The sequence below is a fragment of the Aulostomus chinensis genome, chromosome 8 (genome assembly GCF_037954235.1).
Source record: "Aulostomus chinensis isolate RoL2024-O1b breed Wild chromosome 8, RoL_Achi_v1.0, whole genome shotgun sequence".
In the NCBI taxonomy this organism is placed as follows: domain Eukaryota; kingdom Metazoa; phylum Chordata; class Actinopteri; order Syngnathiformes; family Aulostomidae; genus Aulostomus; species Aulostomus chinensis.
Window position 1 is genome coordinate 8,635,128 of NC_141327.1, and position 24,308 is coordinate 8,659,435.

The window sequence follows — 24,308 nt, forward strand, 5'->3', positions numbered from 1 at the left end:
CCAAAGAAGACAAGAAAACAAACTCAAAATCACATTTTTCTAGAAATCAATTTAAAAGGCGAAGACAAATAGCAAAGTAAAATATCTGAAGTTAGAGTTTGTGTTTTTAAAAAAGATATATATTGTTTAATTTTCACAGCAATCATGGTGATACAGAACAGGTAGTGGTCTATTTAAGAAACAACTTGTTGCATGCTGTAAAGTTTCCTATTGGCAAAAGGAAGGAAAAGACTTTTCCAAGGTTGTCCTTAGACTGACCTCTCATAGAGCTCCAAGGAGACCTGTTGTCACCAGCACAGCTGATATGAGGGTCATTGTTTGACAAATAACTGAACTACAGCTCTCACAACCAGTTTTACGAAGCCAGCCTTTTACGGAGCATTCATTATTGGTGAGCTATAAAGAAATAATCGAGACTAACAACTCTAGGTGACATATGCCACTTTCTCACCAAACTCATGAAAACTTCAAACTTAACTGGAAAAAAATACGCAATCCTCCATGGAAACTCTGAGCCACCTATACACTGATTGTAGACAGTCTTGATAGCATAAAAAAGTTTTTTGCAAGTCTCACCCAAACCACATTTGGAGATGGTTTAAAATCTGATTCCAAGTGTATTTCTAAAGGTGCGTAGGACTTCAAAGGGTCTTGCATTTTTGTCTAATTCCCCATGGACATTGTGTCTTGAAGTTAGGTTTGTGATCTCTGAGCACAGCAAATCTGATCTCATCACTTGTAAATAACAGAATAGTTTAAAAAAAATCTGATTTAAGAAAAAAAAATCTGATTTGCTGGCAGTCTGAACAAGGCCTTAGAAACAGAAACAATGAACAGAACACGTCTGTTGTGACATTGAAAGTTCACAACAGCAAGCTTGTTCCAGAAAGGAAGTTATGTTACTCTGGCACCAAGTTATAGTCACATTGAAACTTCTCGTGATTATAGAACCAACAGTAACTGAAATACAAATAAAACACACAAAAGACATTTCACATATTTATGTTTACATCATGTCTGAGCCCCAATGTAAACACTCACCTCTGAAACAACAGCTCAAAAAGGGTGCTGGTGGAGGTGAAGGCTCTGTAGGTGGAGAGCATCACGTGAGTGTAGTCAGGCTCCTGGTACTCTGGGTTCAGCAGATGGGTGACCAGGCATTTCAAGGTCGCGGCCTTCAGCCTGCGTACCTTCACAGTATGATACTGGATGAAATTTAAGGCTGTGGGGAGCTCAGCCCTGTCTGAGCTTGGCAGGACAGGTTCCCTGCGAAGTGTAATGTTAAACACAGCCCCGTCTTCTTCCTCCTCTCCCCACTCTAGCACAGGGTCCTGGGGGGCAGAACAAAAGGGCCAGAAGAACTGCTGATTGACTCTGTGTCTTTATAATGCACTCTTTAACTTTGTGTAAATTTGTGTAACATAAATCATAGCAGAAAGAGGTTAAATCACTTAACTTTGAAGGTGCTATACAGAAGCACCTGACAGCAATTGAACATTTTTCTCAATCAGTGTAACTATTTCGCAGAAGACCAAAAATCATCCTCAATGTTTCAACATTCCACCTGAAAACAGAATACAGCAGCTTTTTCAGCAAGTCTCAGCTCCCTCTTGACTGCTTGTGATACTTGTGTATCTCTAAGAGCCTGTAAAGTGTTATTTCATGAGGACCAATATCTTGAGAGATATTTGATACAAATTTAAGATTATGTTTTTGACCCTGCCTCGAACTCTGCCCCAGACCCCTGGTGACTAGACTGATGACAATGCAACTGTGTGTTTACTTTTGTTTTGTCCAGTACCAGAAAGATTTATGTTTTTTTTCCTTTAGTCTTATTTCTCGAACAAATACAAATAATTCTTATGTGGCAATATTCACAATTTCACAATGCAGGTAAGACTGTAAAGCAGTCAGAGAGAGCACATACCCTTGACAAGGATGCTGCCTGGATAATGAATGTTAACAGAATAAAAATATTGTTTCATTTTCTTCTCCTAAATGTAGAATGAAGGCTTAAATTGATTATTCTATAAAAATGATGTGCTCAGACTTGCAAAATTAGGGGTAGTTAACAACAGGTGCTGTCAAACATACAACCTCACCCCATCCTCAGAGGCTTGGACTGGACTGATGATATGTACTCATAAATATTGTTGACATGTATGTAAAAATTGAAGCAACAGGGCAGAAGCTTATTGTGCTGTCAAACACCATAGAGATACAGCCTGCTTTGAACACACACACACACACACACACACACACACACACACACACACACACACAGAGTGAGAAAGGCAGACCACAATGGACTTTCACTATTTGAGTGCATTTGAGTTTCCCGTAGGAATTCAGAGGACACAGGAAGCGAAATAACAGGAAGGTTATTTCAACCTACCATCGATAGATGCCATTTTCCCATTCTGGTTTACCGTGCTCTCCGACTCGAGACTTTAAAATGTCTTACATTGGAAATATAAAAAAGCAGATCATAAAGAAAAAAAATGAATCTTCCCATCAAAAAAATCAAACTCAGGCAAGAAGCGCGATTAAACGCAGTAGCTTAAAAAAGGATCGAGGAAGACGACGGAGGCAGGAGGGAGGGAGGTCCCAATGTTTGGGTGAGGTTAGCTAACAGGTGTGAACTCCAGTCGCTGAAGAATGGGTAAAATAACATTTGATGTATGGTAAATTGGTTTTCAATACACAGGATGTGATATTAAGATCCAGAGTGCTGGAGACTGCGTGGTTACGGGCATCCTTCTCCCTGAGTCAGCTTGTGCCTGACCGCACAGGTTTTGTAACGTGACCTGAGATCATATCAGCTGACCTATGATCTAATTGGGGATGGCACATAAGTTTTCCTCAGTTTTGTTTGAATCATATTTATAGATTTTATGGTTATTTTTTATTTTTTTGTATTTTTCAGTATAATGTGTGCTTCCGGTGGAACCAAGGAAGAGGAGCTGATACCAAGGATAATGGCTATTCAGGACCCTACCCACTTACCAGGGTGTATTGCAGGAAGTATTTGCAAATTTTGTACCTTCATTATACTGTATATTTTTTTGAATGGTCATATATTACTTACTGCACTATAATTGTGGGTGGTGGTGGTAATGGAAGTAAATTACACTGTTTTCTTGCCTTCACCTGCTCATCTCTTTTGTCATTGATGTACAGAGATGGAATGAGCCTCTAAGTCAGTATTTTCAGTTGAAGACACTGATTGATGAAAATATGTCTGATCATCTTTTCAACAAATTCATAATTAAATACGTTTCAAAAAAGTTTAATATCCATCTTTCACTGCAGAGAAACCAAACAATTCTTAATCCAAACAATTCTTTCATCCTTAAAGAGAAAAATATTTTTACTGTACGAATTTTTCAACAAGTCATCATTAATCAATCAGAAGGACCCACAGAGTATATGTATTGCGCTGTTCAAAATCCGGAGAGGACACCTTCCAGTTGGTTCAAAAGAATTTATTCAGATTAACAGGAAAGAATACAGAGCTCTGGAGATCGTCTTCCCCTATGCTGGAGACAGCATACGCAGATGCGTCGTCCCTGGCGTTGGGGCAAGAAGTCCAACGATCTAACTATCCTCTCCAGTTTTTATGTGTTACAGGGGAGGTGCTTATGTGATCGCTTCTGCGTGCAAGTGTGTATTTTTGATCTTCATGTCTGTTGCAGGATCTTCTGTCTGACCCCATGCCAGTCCCTTTTGGTCCATCATGGCCTTGTTGTTGCAGCTGTAAAGATTAAAACCTCTTTCCGATTCACGGCCATGCTCTTATCTTTCATGGCCTCATCCTACCATAGAAATTCTTGTGGACTCTGTTCTGACTTAATTGGCTTGAGGGAGTGATGCTAGCATGAGCTACACTCCCGCTATTCCCTGTTGTGACCTTTTCACCTGTCCACTCTAAACAGTCTGGTCTGTGCTTCACTGCTGATAGTAAGTGTTTTTCTGTTGTCTTATATCTTGGAATGTCTATCTGTGTTGTCTCCAGTATTTATAAGTTCCTTCCTAGAGTCGCAATGGCACCAACTAATCCTGGTGCTTTGGAGATTTGTAGGACCCCTTTGTAAAACACCTTTTACTACTTCCAGATGTTCAAGAGGTCAAATAAGGTGACTTGTAGCTAAGTCATCGATTCTGCCTGGTATGCATGAGCAGGAGATCCCGGTACCGCTACTAACACTAAAGAAATACATTGATGAACTAAATACAGTGTTGGAACCTTTCCTACCTCTTTGGGAACTGTCACAGAAACATCTTTATTACAACTACCTTGTGTATCCTACATTCTATTTTAAGTGAATGTATGTATAAATTTAACTACAGTTTAAGCAAATATATATATAAATTTGTCTACATTACACAATAGTTAAACACAGCTTACACAAAATAGTAAATATCAGGCATTCAAATTTATCCAGAGTCCTCAAGCTCTATGTCGGGATCAAGAAAAGGCCAGGGAGCTTTTTCGTATAAAACATCAATGATAGTATTTACAGGAGGAGGTAACGTTTCTGTCAGCTTGAAGTAGGAAGCTGTTTTTAGGCTAACAGCAACATGTTGGGCAGGGAGCAGAGTATTTCAGAATAGCTTCCTTGATAGAATCCGGTCAGGACACGTTCAGATTCTGCCTGTGGTGAAGACATACTACATGAAACTGGTCTGTTGTGACCTGAAAAATAACTCTAGAAAGCAAAATTTGGAGAAAAATAAATTTAAAATGAAGAGCTTTTGGTTCTGTTGAACATACATTTAACAAGTATAGAGACTGGCAGGGCAGATTGGATGAGCCTTTTATTTTTCTAATGAGTTTCTCTATCGTGTTCCCATGCCACACGCTGTTTGAACAAGAGAGACAAAGTGAGGAAAGACCTCAATTAGTGCCGATTAGTAACATGAATGGATGACAATGTCACAGCAAAGAGTGGAGGTATGCATGCAAGAAAAATTACGTCAGAACACACCTGAGTAGTATCCTGAAAATGTTACGTACTGGAATCTTAAATTGGAAATGCACCTATAGGAATATGAGGAAAACAAATAAGTGCACTAGTAACGCCACCAAGCATTTCACCACAGACACCAGCCCTATATATTGTGAAATGAAGAAACATTTACCTGGCAGTGATGAGCTTAATGTAGATTGTATGGACTTGTTTGGCAAGTGCTTCAATGTACTGTAAGAGATGTTCATTTACATGGAAAAATGCTGCACAATAGATATAAATGCTATTTTCTTATATAACTAAATTATACCGGCGGCAGGGAGACGTCCCTGTCGCTGCTCCACCACCCAGAGATGTTCCGGGGGATAATGGAGCGAAACATCAGTGACGGGTGGCTCCCCGGCTGACGACTCTGCAGTCTGCACAATGGCACCGTCGGAGGTGCGTCAGGCAGAAATGCCAAGCAGGTACGACCACCTGTGCTTACATCTACCAAATTGTCCTGTCATTTTTTTTAGTGCTAAAGAATCAGACAGTCATCAAATACACTTTCTCCAAAACAGTCTTTGCCTACATTAATCAGTGGATTTATAGGTGTGCATTACATGCACTAAAAAAACTGTTGAGAATTACAAGATGGTGTCATTTTAGAATAAGACCCCAAACTACATTCCTGATGGGCGCAGTGATTTGATACAGTACGCTAAATTGTCCAAGTGTTAATTTGATCAACAACACAAAGTGTTTTTTGATGACTAGAAGAGCGACTTCTGCTACTAATCTTGGCCAACCTTGTAAGAGAGAACGTGAAGGATTACCTCTGGAAAAATCAAGATACTGACTGATCTATTAGAACCAGAACATACATAGAGGAAGAACTACAAGTTTTGGAGGATGTGAGGCTGAGACAGTCCATTTTTTGGGGGAATACATCTTATCAATTAAAAACATCTGGAGGGAAAGAATGGTTTGGTTATGTGTGTTTAAGTTTTGAGATGGTTTGAGACTGAAGGGTATATAATCCATCAATTTGACACCAAAAATGATGGATGGATGGATGAGCGTATTTCTCTAAAATTCATTGTGTTTTTTACATTTTATAGATCAGAACATGCAATGCTTTGAATTTGTCTTGTGGTCTAATTAGTGAGGCTGATGACAGGATTATATGAGTCATACTATATATTCAAAAACTGGTCATTTCACAAATCTTAAATCCGTTAGTTTTCAAGCAGCCTTTTGGTTTAAATCAAGACAACATTTAAGGTAAATCCAAAATATAGAAAGCTGACAAAGTTTAATGTCAATGTCAGAATCTCCTGGAGATGACATTTAACTTGCCCCAACAAATGACCACTCATGCCTTTCAGAGAGAAATTTACACAAAGCTCAGACGGGACAGTAGTAGTATGTTTTGAGTCGGGCCTGACCGATTAGTCGTCCGGTCAATTTAATTGGCTGATTATAGCCATTCGAGCAAAAGTTGGCCGATTGATGCTGATTTTAACATGTAATTTTCAGTCTAAAATGCCATAATATGGTGTTTTCTTAGAAATAATGTCCCTGTTTATCAAGTAGAGGGCGCTTTGACTTCTTTCATGTCACGCTCCACAGCAACCCCACAGAGAGTGAAGTCGCGTAAAGTATGGAAAGCCAACAGCGCATGCAAACTGAAACCGAGCAGTTTGCCTCAATGGTAAGTTTATAATAACTAGTTTGTGAAATAAAAAAATAACAAGTTTCTCATTTCCCATGGTGTGCCTCTGTCACGCTTCACTGATACAGTATTATCAGTTGAGCGTGACATGATATTATAGCAAGCTAAAGAAAGTTAGGATAACCTAGCATAAATATTTGCTCCCTTGCTAAACTATTTAATTGCGTCTGTCACGGCATGATGAATGATGTAACAGTAATGTTACAGTACCTCAAAGTAATATTGTGCTCATTCAGGCAGCTGCATGCTACCAGACCAGATGAGACTGGGGCAAATAAGGATAATGCTTCATTGCCATGCAAAAACATTGTGGGAAAGAGTTTCTAGTTGAAGTGGAGGAAAGAAAACGTGAATGCATTTTGAGAGGACATCCAAGAGGCGCATTTCAAATCATGTTTTACCAGAGACTTTTATGATGCTGTTTATCCACCTGCATCTAACCTACAGATGTATATTTAGTCTTTTACACTTACTCTCTTAATTAGACACTGTGCAATGTAATGCACACTAGTAACAGCCCTACCATGAATTCTATTTCGTCATCATCTTCTGCTCATCCAGGTCGGGGTTGCGGGGCAGCAGCCTCAGCAAGGAAACCCAGACAGCCCTCTCTCCAGCCACTTCCAACAGTTCTTCAGGGGGAAACCCGAGGCGTTTTCAGGCCAGCCGAGGGATATAATTGCTCGAGCGTGTCCTGACTTAGCCCCCACCCTCCTCCCAGTGGAGGCATCATCATTAGATGCCCACCTCAACTAACTCCTCTCTACATGAAGGAGCAGTGGCTCTACTCTGAGTCCCTCCCAAATGTCTGAGCTTCTCACCCTATCTCTACGGGAGAGCCCAGCCAGTCAGCGGAGGAAACTCATTTCAGCCGCTTGTATTGGCAATTTCCATGACCCAAAGCTCATGACCATAGGTAAGGGTTGGAACGTAGATTGACCAGCAAATCATGAGCTTTGCCTTTTGATTTAGCTCCCTCTCACCAAAACAGACTGGTTTAGTGCTCGCATCACTGCGAACGCCGCCCCAATCCACCTGTCAATCTCCCACTCCATCCGACCCTCACTCGTGATCCCCCCGACCCAGAGTGGGCAGGCCACTCTTTTCTGGACCATTGAGGATCATGGTCTCAGATTGGAAGTGCTAATTCTCATCCCAGCCAATTTACACTCACCTGCGAACTGGAGGTCGTGGTTTGATGGCGCTAAGAGGACCGTGTCATCTGCAAAAAGCTTTGTATGGGGCCATCCACCCCACACTCCTGGAGTACCCCCCTCAGGATGACCCAGGGAACACGATCATAAGCTTTCTCCAAATCCACAAAGCACAATGCAGACTGGTTGGGCAAACTCCCATGCACCTCTCAGTACCTTAGCGAGGGTAAAGAGCTGATCCACGGTTCCCATGGCCAGGACAAAAACCACATTGCTCCTCCTCGATCTGAGGTTCAACTATGGACCTGACCCTCCTCTCCAGTACCCTGGCATAGACCTTTCCAGGGAGGCTGAGCAGTGTGATCCCCCAGTAGTTGGAAAACATCCTCTGATCCCCTTTCTTAAAGATGGGGACCACCACCCCAGTCTGCAACTCCAAAGTCACTGCCCCCGATGTCCATGCATTGTTGCAGAGACATGTCAGCCACGACAACCCTACAACATCCAGAGCCTTGAGATACCGAGATCTCATCGACCCCCAAAGCTCTGCCACCGCGGAGTTGTTTCACTGCCTCTGAGACTTCTGCCCCGGAGATGAGACGACCCCTTCCAAAGTCCTGCCCCACCTCTGTTTCCTCCATGGAATACATGTTAGTGGGATTGAGTTCCTCCAAGTATTCCTTCCAGCGTTTGACTGTCTCCCCAGTTTACATCAACACCCTCCCACTCCCACCAGAGACAGTGTGAGCAAGTTGCCGCCCCGAGGCGATGGGCAGTTTGCCAGAACTTTTTAAGACCTAAAAGATAGTCATCGTCCATGCCTCAGCAACTGCCAAGGCTGCAAACCGCTTGGCCCTCTGGTACCAGTCAGCTATCTGGCTATCTAATCTGGCACTCAGATCAGCAAGGGTAAGTCTGAACCGTGCCATCAGAGTAGCAAAGCGCACCCACAGTCAGAAGATCCAAGGATTCTTCCAGGACCCCGGCAACACCAGACAACTGTGGCAGGACATCCAGACTGTCACTGACTACAAAGGCACACACACACCCCACCAGGATGACATTGGCTTCCTCAATGAACTAAATAACTTCTTCGGAAGGTTTGAAGCTCTAAATAACAACCCTGCGAGGAAAGCTACCCCCCACCCCGATGAACAGGCACTCAGGCTCGAAACCACTGCAGTGCGGAGAGCCCTGAGGAAGGTCAACACACAGAAAGCTGGAGGCCCTGACAACATTCCAGGACGGCTGATCAAGGAATGTGCAGACCAGCTGGCCCACGTGCTCACAGACATATTCAACACCTCACTGAACCAGTCTGTCCGTCCCCCCCCCCCATGTTTCAAGTCAGCCACAATAATTCCAGTGCCCAAGAAACCAGCCATCACATGCCTTAACGACTTTAGTCCCGTTGCACTCACATCCACCATCATGAAGTGCTTCGAGAGTGTAGTTAAGGACCACATCATCTCCATACTCCCCCCATCATTCGACCCGTTCCAGTTTGCATACCAGCCTAACCGCTCCACTGAGGATGCCATCTCCACTGCTCTCCACCTGAGCCTGGAGCACCTGGAGGAGAAGAACACCCATGTACGGATGCTGTTCCTGGACTTCAGCTCAGCTTTCAATACGATCATCCCCCAGGACCTGGTATGCAAATTGGAGCCCCTGGGCCTCAAGACCTCCCTGTGCAACTGGCTGCTGGACTTCCTCACTGACAGAGCCCAGTCTGTCCGAGTGGGTAACAACACATCCAGTGTCATCTCGCTGAACACCAGCTCCCCCCAGGGATGTGTTCTGAGCCCACTGTTGTTCACCCTGATGACCCACGACTGTCGCCCCAGGTACAGCAGCAACCACATCCTGAAGTATGCGGACGACACAACAGTTGTGGGCCTCATTCAGGACAACAACAAACTGGCTTACAGGGAGGAAGTGCAACATCTTGTGGACTGGTGTAAGGTGAACAACCTGGCCCTGAATGTCGACAAAACCAAAGAGATCATCGTAGACTTCAGGAGATCCAGACCCAGCCACATGCCCCTCTGCATCAACGACACAGACGTGGAAGTCATGAGCACAACCAAGTACCAGGGGGTGCATATCACCGACAACCTCAGCTGGTCACTCTACACCTCCTCCCTGGCGAAGAAGGTACAGCAGCACCTGCACTTCCTGCAACAGATGAGAAGAGCCTCCCTCCCCCCTCCAATACTAACCACCTTCTACAGAGGGACCATCGAGAGCCTGCTGACCAGCTGCATCTCCGTCTGGTCTGGGAGCTGCAGGGCCTCAGACTGGCCATCTCTGCAGAGAGTGGTGAGGACAGCGGAAAAGATTTTCGGGACCCCGCTCCACCTAATCCGGGACATAGCAGACAACCGCTGCCTATCCAGAGCCCACCGGATCCACTCTGACCCCACCCACCCCCAGCATGGACTGTTCTCCCACCTGGCGTATGGCAGAACAGCCAGACTCAGAAACAGTTACTTCCCCCTTGCCATCAGACTGCTAAATGCAAAATACCCCCCCCCCCCCCTCCCACCCATGGACAATATCGAGATGGCTTTCAGGGCCACTTCTTTCTCAAGGCATAATTCGCATATGGACAATACATTACTGTGCAATATATTTCTTTTATTTATTAATCACCAATCACCCACAGACCAACCACGCCCTGTAGGCCTCCTTCTTCAGCCCAACGGCTCTCCTTACCTATGGTGTCCATCAGTGGGTTCGGGGATTACTGCCGCAACTAACACCAGCAGCCTTGGGGCTACAGCTCACAACAGTCGCCTCAACAATGGCAGAGCAAAACAGTGTCCGTTTGGACTCCATGTCCCCGGCTGCCCCCGGGATGCGGTTGAAGCTCTGCCAGAGGTGGAAATTTAAGATCATCTTGACAGGTTCTTCTGCCAGGCGTTCCCAGCAGACCCTCACCACTCATCTGGGCCTACCAGGTCTGCATGGCGTTTTCCCCTGCCACCTGATCCAACTCACCACCAGATGGTGATCAGTTGGCAGCTCAGCTCCTCTCTTCACCCGAGTATTCAAAACATACGGCCGCAGATCAAATGATATACAACAATACAACAGATCATAGACCTATGACCTAGGGTGAGAGGGTCCGGCTCCTACCCCGGGCCTGGCTCCAGGGCAGGGCCCTGGCAACCCTCCAGACTTGGTAAACAGACTCTTCCTCTTATTCTCCATGAAGGGTCTTCTGAACCATTCTTTGTCTGGCCCTTTTGCTTAGAATCAATCTGCCTCCTCTTCCATTACTAAATGTATTATTTTGTAAATGTTGACACTATCAGGGGGACCTCTTTGTTTGCTGAGATGAGAGTGGGTGTTGCCCTTCAATTTAAATCTTTGTAGCAAGTGTTTGGAACTACATTTAAGCCATCAAAGTAGGCATTTTGTCTTTTTACATAAAAAAATGTAAAAAATTTAATTGGACAATATGTCGGTTGTCATAGTTTTTTATTTCCTAATATCAAAATCAGCATCACCCCCAAAAAATTTGTATCAGTCGGAACCTAGTTTTGAGGAATCAAAATGAGTTCAAAGTATGTTGAAATATGAACACAAAGCTATGACATATAACATAGTGTGTGATACCATTCAAACAACACATAAGACAACCACATTACAGAGCAGCCCATTCCCCTGAAAGCTGATTAATGTGGCTAGAAAACCAGCTCACCTCACACCATCCATAAGTATCCAACACCTGAAAGCTTCGAAGCCATACGCCAGGCTCTGTGTCCACATGGATGTCCACAGCCTGACACGGCCACAGAAGCTTTTTGAGCCTGCCCACCCTGGAGCGAAGGCTGCGTGACTCCACTTCATCATCTCCTCCACACAATGGTAGAACAGTCCTCATCTCCAAACGTGTCACGCTACAGGCCCACACACCTCGCCAGAAAGCTCTCACACTTGCTACCTCATCTATTTCTGAGAGGAGAACATAAAAAAAAAATCAGACCTATTTCCTCACAGAATCATGGTCTTTGTTTCTAAAGCAGCGTCCAGGTCATCAGACCGAGGTTAAACAAAACCACCTATTGACAGCAATTACACAAAACGTACCAACACTTTTAAAAAAACTAGGTCAGTGGTCGAATTTAGGCGTTAAAAAAAATCATAATATGATTTAATGCGCTAGAGATAAAAACAGGATTAATGTTTTCAGTGTGTCAACTTTGAAAATGATGTTAATCAGCCCAATCAAGTCATATAATTGAAGGACAAAGAAACGCATTTCTCTATAATCAACAGAACTTTATATTTGGTTGTGAATAGAAATCAGACAAAAAGACAGCAATGTAGCAGAGGATACTTTTGTGTTTTTTTTTAAAGTTTATTTATAAGAGCCTCTTAGGAGTTTCAAATGGTTATTCAAAAGCTGCATTATGAAAATATGAGAACTATGACACAAAACTAATTTCTAGGTCAATGCATATATATATATATATATATATATATATAAAATCATAAATTATTGACAATTTACTTTGATTCAAGAGAGAGCCTAAGACTCAAAGAGAGGTGATGTCTGGAACTTCCCAAAAAAAACATAATACGACTCAAAAGATGCTAAAATAAGAAAATTTTATGTTACTTACCTGAAACTTTAATTCGTTTAATCCTGGCTTGTTGAGAGCTGTTTTCATCCAGCCTAAATCATCTAGAGTAGACCAATTGTTCTTTGGTATTGTGGGTGGATAATGCTTGTTATGAAATTAGTGAGTGATACAGAGAGAGAGAGAGAGAGAGAGAGAGAATGTGTGTGTTTGTGTGCGTGAGTGTGTGTGTGTTTGTGTGATTGTGTGTGTGTGTGTGTGTATGGAATGGCCTCCTCCTTGCTTGACTGCAATCTATAATTATGTCACATGCTAATGGCAGCTCCTATCCACAACCATTTCGCAACTCTAGATGGCATCACCCTGACCCAAAGTACAACTGCAAGGAACCTTGGAGTCATTTTTACCAGGACCTTTCCTTCAGCTCCCACAGAAAGCATGTAACTAGGTCCACTTCCTTCCATCTGTGCAGTATCGCTAAGATTAGGAATATCCTTTCCTAGAGTGATGCTGAGAAACTGCTGCATGCATTTATCACTTCTACGCTGGACTACTGCAACTCTCTCCTGAGGGTTTTGATGGGAGTTAAGAAGAGAGAACACATCTCTCCCACTTTAGCTTCTCTCCACTGGCTTCCTGTATGCTCGAGAATCAACTTGAAAATCCTTCTGCTGATTTATAAGGCTCTTAATGATGAAGCTCCATCCTATTTGAAAGAACTCATTAGTCCCTACTGTCTTTCTACAGCACTGCACTCCCAGAATGCAGGTCTTTTAGAAACTCCTAGTATATCTAAAATCAGACTTGGAGGTAGAGCCCAGTTACTGGGCTCCTTTACTGTGGAACCAGCTCTCTCCATGGGTCAGAGAGGCAGACACACTAACTACATTTAAGTCTAGGTTTAAGACCTCCCTTTATGACAGAGCTTTCAGTTAGGGCTGGTTCAGGTAGCTCTGAACCATTTAAAGCTATGCTGCTATACACTGTAAAAAAAAACCAAACGTTTTTACGGTAAAAACCTGGCAGCTGTGGTTGCCAGAATAATCCTGTAAAAAATACAGTAAAATGTAAACCACATTACAGAACTTGTACATTTTACTGGGATTCAATGTACAATAAATGATGACTAAATGTAAATTTTGCAGGTATTCAATGTACAATCAATACATGTACATATGTATTTCAGTTTTACTTTCTATCTGCAGTGCTTAAAATTACTTCTGAATTCAAATGTCTTCTAAATGAAAAGTTAGGCTGTAACAAACCACACGTTAGGAGGGGTCGAATTATACTCAGAGAGCTATGGGGGCCACTGGAAAAAATTGGCCCCCATAGCTCCCCATTTGATGTCTAAATTGGGGTCTGTTTTTAACACTTTTTCTCCTGAAATTGTCACCATGTGAGGCCAGTTTTAGAAGATGTATCTATTTTAAAATTAACAGTAGGATTTAACTGTTGTGTGATGTCCTTATTCAGTCTTACTCTAGTCTTTACCATCAATATTTGTTCCTTTTCTTACTCACCATGATATTTACTTCTTTGTATCTGAAAAAATACAATTTCATTTTACAAACGAGACAATATATATGAGAGCAAACATTGTGCACATTTATTGAAATGTCTCTGTACATATAAATCAAAAATGACTTTTTTGGTAGTTAAACATGCAGCAGCTTGTAAATCATAATAACTGTATAAAACTTAAATAAAACTGACGTGCGGAGTAGACAAACCCAGGAGCGGAAACAGTCGGCAACAAAGGTTTTATGTGTGACGTGACGTGCATCCAAAAAGGGGTTCCAACGAAAAAAGCAACACAAGAGGACGAGGACGTGCAGGGCAGTGAGGGCTCAGGGAGGCACTGGATATAATAACATGTCGTGGGAGCCAAGTAGGTACCACGTGGGTAAAGTGTATACTCTGGCGTAGAGGAGTGTCACCGTGGAGCTTAAGAAGGCTTGCAGTGACGAGGGACGCAGGTAAGCCAATAACTCAATGCCGTCGGGGGAGGGGAGTGAACGGAATGCAAAAGAAAAGTTAGAAAAGAAAACCAGGCTGACAAAATAAAAGCACCGGAAATGGAACCATGACAGTACCCCCCGTCAACGACCGCCTCCTGCGGCCACTGTCTACCAGGTGCGTCCGGATGAGCCACGTAGAAATCCCGGAGGAGGGAGTCCCCAACAAGGAAACTCTTGGGGACCCACTGATGTTCCTCAGGAATGTACCCCTCCCAGTCCACGAGGTATTGAAAACATCTGCCATGGGGCCAGACATCCAGAATCTGTGATACCCAGTAGACAGGACCACCATCGACAAGGCGGGGGGGTGGGGGTGGAGGGGCGACGGTGGGGGGAGAGAGCTCGCTGGAAGTGACAGGCTTAAGTAGAGATACGTGGAAGGAAGGGTGAACCTTCAAAGAGTCAGGAAGCTTAAGCCTCACCACACTGGGGTTTATTATTTTGCTGATTTCGAAAGGTCCAATGAAACGAGGTGCGAGCTTACTGGACTTGACGTCTAGGGGGAGATACCGGTAGGACAACCACACCATCTGGCCGGGGCAGTAGTCAGGAGCTGGGGAACGGAGAGAGTCTGCCAGCTGCTTATTGCATTCTGTGATGCGAGAGAGTGCCGCCCTGGCAGCCCTCCAAAACTCCCGCATCCGACGGAGGTGTTCCTTGATGGATGGGACGGCCACTGCGGTCTCCTTCTCAGGGAAGAGGCGGGGTTGGTAGCCCCAGCAACATATTAAGGGAGACATACCTGTGGTGGAGCTGACGAGGGAGTTGTTGGCACACTTGATCCAGGGGAGATGGGAGCACCAGGAGACTGGATGGTGGGCAGCTAAGCAACATAGCGCAGTTTCCAGGGTCTGGTTAGCCCGCTCTGTCTGGCCGTTGGTCTGGGGATGATAACCTGATGAGAGGCTTGCCGTAGCACCCACCACTATGCAGAATTCGCTCCAAACCTGCGAAGAAAACTGGGGTCCGCAGTCCGATTCAATGTCCACTGGAATGTCATGGAGCCTGAAAACGTGAGCTACTAGTAGGTGGGAGGTCTCGAGAGCAGAGGGCAGCTTAGGGAGAGGCGCGTAGTGCACAGACTTGGAGAAGCGGTCCGTGATGGTGAGGATGACAGTGTTACCCTCAGACGGGGGTAGGCCGGTGACGAAGTCCAGGGCGACCAAGGGCGACTAGGAACGGGCAGAGGGCGTAGCAGACCAGTGGGGGGAGGATGGGAGGCTTTACCCCGGGCGCAGACAGAGCAGGCAGCGACAAACTCATGTGTATCTCTGTTCATCCCGGGCCACCAGAAGCTCTGCCGGAGGAACTGGAGGGTTCTGTGGACGCCGGGGTGACAAGTGAGCTTAGAGGAGTGGGCCCACTGGAGAACCTGGGAGTGAGTCGGGGACATACCTCCAGTTACGAGGTCCATTACTGGGGCCTGGCTGTTGAGCCTGCACCTCCCGCACGGCAGACTTGATCTCCTAGGATGTCATGCCCACAATGCAGGAGGGGGGAGGATAAGGTCCGGACTCTCCAAGTCCGAGGGAGGAGAGTGGGAGCCGAGAAAGGGCGTCTGGCTTTACGTTGCGGGAGCCGGGGCGATACGAGAGGGTGAAATTAAAACCGCCTCGGAATAAAGCCCACCGGGCCTGTCAGGATTTTAGTCTCTTAGCCGAGTGTAAGTAAGCCAGGTTCTTGTGGTCAGTCCAAATCAAAAAAGGAACAGTGGCGCCCTCTAGCCAGTGCCTCCATTCCTGGAGAGCCCAAACCACCACCAGCAATTCATGGTTGCCCACTTCATAATTCCTCTCAGCTGGGGAGAGATGACGGGAGAAGAAAGCGCAGGGGTGAAGTTTGTCAGTAAGGGGGTCTCGTTGGGACAGCACTGCGCCGGCTTCCGAGTTGGAGGCATCAACCTCCACCACAAACTGCCGAGAGGGATCAAGGTGCTGGAGGACAGGTGCAGAGGTAGATAGTTTTGAGCTGAGCAAATACCCGGTCCGCCAGAGGGGACCACTGAAAGGGAGAACTGGGAGATGTGAGTTTGGTCAAGGGAGCCGCCACCTTACTGTAGTTCCGGATGAGCGACAGTACAGTAAGTTGGCGAATCCTAGGAACCGTTGGAGCTCCCTCCGGGTGGTGGGCGTAGGCCAGTCAACCACCGCCTGGATCTTGGCCGGGTCGGGCTGCAGCTGTCCCTTGGCCACAAGGAAGTCCAGGAAGCTAATGGAGGTGGCATGGAACTCACACTTCTCAGGTTTTACATAGACTTTGTTCTCTAGTAGACGTTGTAGGACGAGTCGGACATGTTGCCTATGCTCCTAAGGGGTGCGGGGAAAAATCAAAATGTCATCCAAATAAACAAACACAAAGCGGTCAATCATGTCTCGTAATACGTCATTAATTTGGGCCTGAAAAACTGCAGGGGCATTAGTGAGACCAAAAGGCATTACCTGGTATTCGAAGTGGCCCAATGGGGTGTTGAATGCTGTCTTCCACTCGTCCCCCTCCTTTATCCGGATGAGGTGGTAGGCGTTGCGTCGGTTGAGTTTCGTGAATATGGAAGCGGAGCAGAGGGGTTCAAGGTTGATGAGGGGAAGGGGGTATTTATTTTTGACAGTGATATCGTTGAGGCCTTGGAAATCGATGCAGGGGGAAGAATCCTTCTTTTTCACAAAGAAAAAGCCAGCTCCCAAGGGCGAGGATGAGGGGCGGATGAGTCCCGAGGCCAGTGAGTCCTGGATGTATGCCTCCGTAGCTTCCTTCTCACAGGTTGTAAAGCCGGCCAGATGGGAGAGGGGCTCCCAGAAGGAGGTGTATGACGTAGTTGTAGAGGCAGTGTGGGGGCAGGGAGAGAGCCAGTTCCTTGCGGAACACAGGAGCTAAGTCGTGGTACTCAGGGGGCACCGAGGAGAGGTCGGGGGCTCTGGAGGTGACGACCTCAGTCTCCCTCGAGGGGAGATGGGGTTGGCAGAACGCAGACAATGAGAATGGCAATGGGGGCTCCAGTTTGTGATGCTAGTAGTTCTCCAATCAATGTGCAGGTTGTGGAGCTGTAGCCAGGGAAGTCCTAACACCAGAGGGGAATGAGGAGACGGAATAACGAAGAACTGCAGATTCTCACAGTGATTGCCAGAGACCAAGAGAGTTACAGGGGCTGTACAATGGCAGATCTGGGCTATAAGCCTGCCATCCAGTGCGGTGACACACTTGGGAGAGGGTAAGAGTTCAAGGGGGAGGCTGAGTTGCTCCGCCAAGTCATCCTGAATAAAATTCTCGTCCACACCAGAGTTAATTAAAGCCCTTACCGGTAGCGAGTCTCTCCCCCAAAGAAGGCAGGCGGGGACGGAAACACGGGCAGGAGAGCTGGGAAGAGAGGAAGTTTGACTAACCAGTGCGCTCTCTCACTGATGAGTCCCCCCTTTTGGCTTATGGGGACAGGAGGCTAGGAAGTGGCCCGCCCTACCACAATAGATGCACAGCCGGAGGTTGAAACGGCGCTGTCTCTCACTGGGATGGAGACGGGACCTGCCCAGCTGCATGGACTCCTCGGGGGATGAGCTGGCCATCGGCGAAGTCAGAGACAGAGAGGGCAGATACGGGCACATGGATGGATTTGAGGGATAAGGGAGCGCGTGACCGCAGGGAGGTGGCACCTGAGCTCTCTCTCACCGCCTCTCCCTGAGCCTGTTATCGATACAAATGGTGAGGGTGATTAGGGACTCGAGGGAATCGGGCTCATCCCGGCAGGCTAGCTCGTCCTTCAACTCGCTAGTCAGGCTACGGAGAAACACCCCTTTAAGCTCGTACTCCCCCCACCCGCTCTCAGAAGCAACTATACGAAAATCGATGGAAAAATCTGCCACTGATCTAGAACCCTGCGCTCGGGTGAACAGGCGTTTGGCAGCCTCCTGACCTTGCAGGGGGTGATCAAAGATTCGGCATAGCTCGTGGGAAAACTGGGCGAAGGAGGACAAAATAATTTTTAGGGGAATAGAAAAGAGAAAGAAACACACAATAATCTCCATTAATTTCATTTGTAAAGTCAGCCAATCATCAAAGACAACAGTAGCACTAGCACTTGCACACATACCTTTTTAAATGGCTCACCATTCATTGTTGGAGAGGTCCTGACTCAAGGTAAGGACTCTTAGATTAATGTGCAACTGCGTTGCTTTTTTTCGCTCCACTTTCGTCCCCCTCTCCGGATTAATAGAGAAGAAACATCTAGGAATACAGATGAGAAAGGAAACACATATTACTTATACATGATACAACTGTCTCCGCAAGTCAGTTCAGTACAAATGAGAATACGAGTTACAGTTTTCCTTTAATTAAAGCTTAACTGGTAGGGGGAGCTAAGGGGCCTTACCATGCACCCCAACATTATCCAATGACGCCAACTTTTTTTTTTTAAAGGTCTGACCATGCTTAACATGAATCATAATGTAAACATTAAATATCTTGCACTACATGTTTCAGGTAGTGTAGGAATTTTTCGACAAGTCATCATTAATCAATCAGAAGGACCCACAGAGTCTATATTGCACTGTTCAAAATCCGGAGAGGACACCTTCTAGTTAGTTCAAAAGAATTTATTCAGATTAACAGGAAAGAATACAGACCTCTGGAGATCGTCTTCCCCTATGCTGGAGTCAGCATACGCAGATGCGTCGTCCCTGGCGTTGGGGCAAGAAGTCCAACGATCTAACTATCTTCTCCAGTTTTGTGTGTTACAAGGAGGTGCTTATGTGATCGCTTAGGCGTGCAAATGTGTATTTTTGATCTTCGTGTTTTTTTTGCAGATTCTTCTGTCTGACCGTGTGCCAGCACCATCTGTTCCCATCGTAGACTTCTTGTTGCATCTGTGAAGACAAAAACCCCTCTTTTCCCTGATTCATGACCTTGCTCTAATCTACTTCTGACTCCCATCTACTTCTGACTCCCATAGAAATTCTGTGGACTCTGATTAGCTTGAGGGAGTGATGCTAGCCATGAGCTACACTCCTGCTATTCCCTGTTGTGACCTTTTCACCTGTGTCCACTCTTATACAATCTGGTCTGTGCTTCACTGCCTTGTGTTTCCTGCACTCTATTTTAAGTAAATATATGTATAAATTCATCTACAGTTAAAGCAAATATATGAATAAATTTATCTACAGTAGTCGATGTGTTTCCATACATTGCAATGGAAATGCATCACAGTAACATGACTCTTCATTAGCTATCTGTCTTCGCACATCTAGAGGACAGATGCTTTCAGAAAATATATGGTTTGAGTGGTATAATTGGCTTTCCCTATATAAGAAAGTTTAAAATGTAAAGCCTTTCTACTGAATCACAAGGAAAATCAAGTAGAAAGACTTGACATTTTGGGCTCTACTATTTAGGGAAAGCCAATAATACCACTCAAACCACACATTAATGGGTTAACCCCATGTTGCCCTAGGGGGGATTGGCCCTGTATTTGTATGCATGTTGCTTTGGATAAAAGCCTCAGCAAAATGACTAAATAAATAGAACAAATCAATTGCACAAAAAACCAACTTACCTCTGTAGAAATCAACCCAGTCTCATGTCAAAACGTAAAAAGGCTCCGTTTGTCCACAGTGCAAAACGTATCAGTTCTACGATAAAGGCCTAAAAATTGTGAAATGGGTATGTTTTTTTCCCTATTCTTTTCTACTGGAACACTGGTAGGTCATGTGACTCTTTCATGCGGGCCTCTCAAAACAAAAACATGGCGGCCGCTCCTGTCATTTTCGGAGGAAAGTGCCTTATTCCAAGATAGTTTTGATTTAATAAAGCATTCTGATGACATTTCTAGCGAGAAATATGCATTTCATTTTCATAATCTTCGCTCATTTCTTGTGTATAATCTTTGGTTTGTTCGTTATTATGATGAATCTTTCACCTCTCGGAAGAGAGTCGTTATAGTGACACGTTTCTGCTGTTGTTATGGTGGTTGCTAAGGACGCCAGTACGGATGACCATCATTTCAAGATAGGTTTGATTTCAAAAAGCATTTTAAGGACATTTCTGACGAGAAATATACATTTTATTTCCATAATATTCGCTCAGTTCTTGTGTATAATCTTTGGTTTGTTCGTTATCACGATGAATCTTTCACCTCCCGGAAGAGAGTCGTTACAGTGTTACGTTTTCTGCAGTTGTTATGGTTCAAACCACGGAAACCTAAATGGCGTTTTTTTGTGATGTATTTTGTCGTTACATTGCGTTGTTATCTGAGTTGATAATATATTTGTGTGATTGTTGATGAATAAATATATTATGAAACACATTGGCCCAGGAATTACCATCAAAATATAAAATAGCTACGTTTGTTTGTTGTTGTTTGTGTGATTGTTGACTAATAAAATAATATAAAACATATTGGCCCAGGAATTACCATCAAAATATAAAATAGCTACGCTTGTTTGCAGTTGTTTGTGTGATTGTTGACTACAGCTGTTCAATAAAAATAATATGAAATGGATTTTAGTGCCCAAGGAATTACAAACATCTGCTTCCGGGGAAGTCGGCCCCCGTTCTTCCATGAGAAAATCTGGAAGTTAGCGCTCACTCCAAGGAAAATAAACAAATATTTTTAATACTTTATCTTTTGATTAACAAGACAATCAACAAATTCATTTAATTTCTGGATGTTTATTCTACCTACAAAGTACATTTGTAACCATTATAGATCTAACAATCAGCATTAAGAATATAAACATGATGAAAGCTAATGGGCGCGGTCTGCTGACGTCACAGGCGAAATCAGGCACTCAGAGGTGGCCTTTTAGTTCTACCATTTCACGCTTACAGATTTATTATTGAGTGGAACAAACCATACTGATGTCTGGGTTAATCAAGGATATAATTTAAGAAATCCAAACTATTTGGCAAGTTAAATTTATCCTAACTGTTCTTCATATATTGTGCTGGTAATGTCATGTCATTTCTTTTCAAATGTAATTTTTTTCCCTTCTGATATGTGTATTTTTACTGCTCCAACAAAGCTTTTCCTCTTCTGGGGTAAATCAATCATTCAGGCAATCAATAACTGAATGTCTCTGTTGCATGTACAGTGTGTACTGCATTACAACAGATGCGATCCTTATGGAGGACAGAACAACATACCAAATTTCAACTTCCTAGGTTATAAGAGAAAAAAAACTATCCCCTTGTGAAACTGGGCAAAATCAGGGTGTGTGACTTCTGCACTCCGAGAGCCTTTTGGAGCAGAATAGAGGATCAAATCTGGGTTCTGGTATTTCTACTTGGGCAACATACACCAAACTTTACACACATGCCCCAAAACACAAGCCCCAACGACAGCAGCAGTTTGGGTTTTTTTTCATAAAGGAGGTGCACTGTCATTACTACGATATCTCTGGGGAGTCAAGGGAATTCGGTCCATGACCACTTCCCCAGCCAGGCAAGTATCCTCCACATAATGGAACATCACATCATCTTTCTCGTCAAAATAAGCCAGAAGAAGCAGCACCATCTCTGTGACATGCATAGCCTGAGTGTTCTCTCCTCATGATTTGTAACTTTGTTCCAGCTTGATAGAATCTTTTGGATTTGTTGACAGCATGAAGTGCAAGAGCCTTTCCCCCTTCTGTTGCACATTTTTCATTAAGGTTTCCTTTAGGTCAACTCCAGTGAGCTCATTAAAGTGAACAATCATGCCAATTTCATGAAACCAATATGGCCAGTTTTCCAGGAGGTACTTAATGTCTTTCCCTTGGTTCACGTCTTGTCGCTGGCTGTAGAATGTGGACTTCATAAGTATTTTCAAAGGATGTGGGCTTTGCTCATTCTGGTCAAACAGATTTTCAAGGTCCACCTTCTTCTGCGGCTGGCTTTCGGCTGTTTCTCCAAGGGGCAGTGATTTGGGGTATTTTGCCACTTATTTCCTGGCCACATCAGTAGCATTCTTTCTTTATAATGACATGGTAACTTTCATCATTTCACGGACCACAGTTCTCACCATCTCTTTCCTCATACTTGGATTTGGTCGAGCATTTTTCCCAACTGCTATACTCCGGCGCTGTTGTAATCATACCCACAGCCCACCGCCACACTATTTTGCACGTAGACCATTTACTGTGTTGCACATAGATTGCTATTTTTGCACATTCAACCTTTGCTGTGTTGAACTTTATAATATTGCAGTTATGCACATTGAAGTTACAGTATGCCATTCCAGGCCTAGCCCCTGAGCTTAAGTCCGTTGGGTGGTATATTCCACACTACCCTCTAACTCGCCATCAAGAGTTTTATTTGATTTCCTCTTGAGTAGGGTTTTATTATAGGCCTACAGTTGTATATTGAATTGTGTAATAAATTATTGTCTCTTGAGAAATATACCACAGCCTCGAATTGTTCTCCTTTAATGGAAAGTACTTGTGTTGGGAACCCCCCCCCCCCCCCTTCTCGCCAGTGTAATATCGAGGTTCTCTCATGCCTACATATGAGAGTGGCGTTGTAATATTTATCAAGTTAAAGGGTGCTACACCCCACTCTGTTACACATACATACATTTTACATCAGGCAAAAAATTCTGAATTAGCCTTGTAGTGGAATTTATTAGGTTTTAATTTCATAATGTAAAACTGATACTGTCTTTGTAATTCACTTTTAGGGAATAAGCTTTTTCTAAACAACATATTGTTAGAGGAGTTATTTATTTGATACCTGCTGACACTGTATCACTGTGTCTTTCTGTCTATTCAGTAATTTTCTTTCATTTGCTCTTATTTTTCAGATACTTTGATCTGTGAGGTTGAGAACTTGATGGACCGCGACAGTGAAGAGTGTGAAGCCGGAGCCACAGATCCATCCAGTGATTCACCTCAAGTCAAAAACCACACCTTCTTACTCACTACAAAGCTCACAAAAAGTGCAGCTCAGGCCAGGGTTCATGCATCAGAATGCAGATAAACAAATACTTTAATGCCATGTAGGACACTGACAAAAACAGTGCATTTATTTTCAGGTACAAAAACCAAGACAGATTCCCACAACTCCGCAACTTGGCACTGAAGGTGCTGTCAGGTCCCGCATCCTCTGCACCAGTTGAGAGGGTTTTTTGGTAGAGGAGGCATCATAATGAGACCCCACCATGCACATTTAGGTCACAGAATGCTGCAGTTTCTTGGGTTTCTAAATGCGACCAAGCTCTTCTTAAATCTTAGTTTTCATGGAAAGAAATTGGACTTTTGAGGTCTTAACAAGCAACAATCTGGATATGTGGTCTCTCCGGACACATTGAGAGTTACTCCATTTCTCTGTTCAAGCGTTAAGGGTTCTAGTTTCTACATCATAGCTGTACGTGTCACATATTTAATAATGATGCACTTAAAAACTCATTGTGATGTCATAAATCATGGTTTCAGGTTTACTCCAAGAACTCAGATACACTTAGGCCCAGATATATTTGGACAGTGGCACAGTCTTCATGATTTGGGCTCTGCATGCCACCACATTGGATTTGAAATGAAACAAATACAACAGGATTGAAGTGCAGACTTAAAGGTTTAATTCAAGGGGTTGAACAAAAATATGATTAAACACGTAGGAATTGTAGCTATTTTTATACAAACGCTCCTCATTTCAGGGGCTCAAAAGTAATTGGACAAATAAACATAACCCTAAGTAAAATGTTACTTTTCAATATTTTGTTGAGAATACTTTGCAGGCAATGACTGCCTGAAGTCAGGAACCCATGGACATCACCAAATGCTGGGTTTCCTCCTTTGTGATGCTTTGCCAGGCCTTTACTGCAGCTGTTCAGTTGTTGCTTGTTTGTGGGTCTTTCTTGAGAAAGTGAAATGCATGCTCAATTGGGTTGAGATCTAGTG

At 44.1% G+C, this 24,308-nt stretch overlaps 1 protein-coding gene across 1 annotated transcript in view; it reads right to left on the reverse strand.

The window, feature by feature from the left end:
* rgl3a (ral guanine nucleotide dissociation stimulator-like 3a) overlaps positions 1–12,642 on the reverse strand; it is a 34,004-nt gene extending 21,362 nt beyond the window's left edge. Inside the window, 3 exon segments of the mRNA XM_086210010.1 lie at positions 1,042–1,331; positions 11,551–11,804; positions 12,476–12,642. Coding sequence (XP_086066136.1) covers positions 1,042–1,331; positions 11,551–11,733 — 473 coding nt within the window. The 5' untranslated portion in view covers positions 11,734–11,804; positions 12,476–12,642.
* Between the last annotated feature and the right edge of the window lie 11,666 nt (positions 12,643–24,308).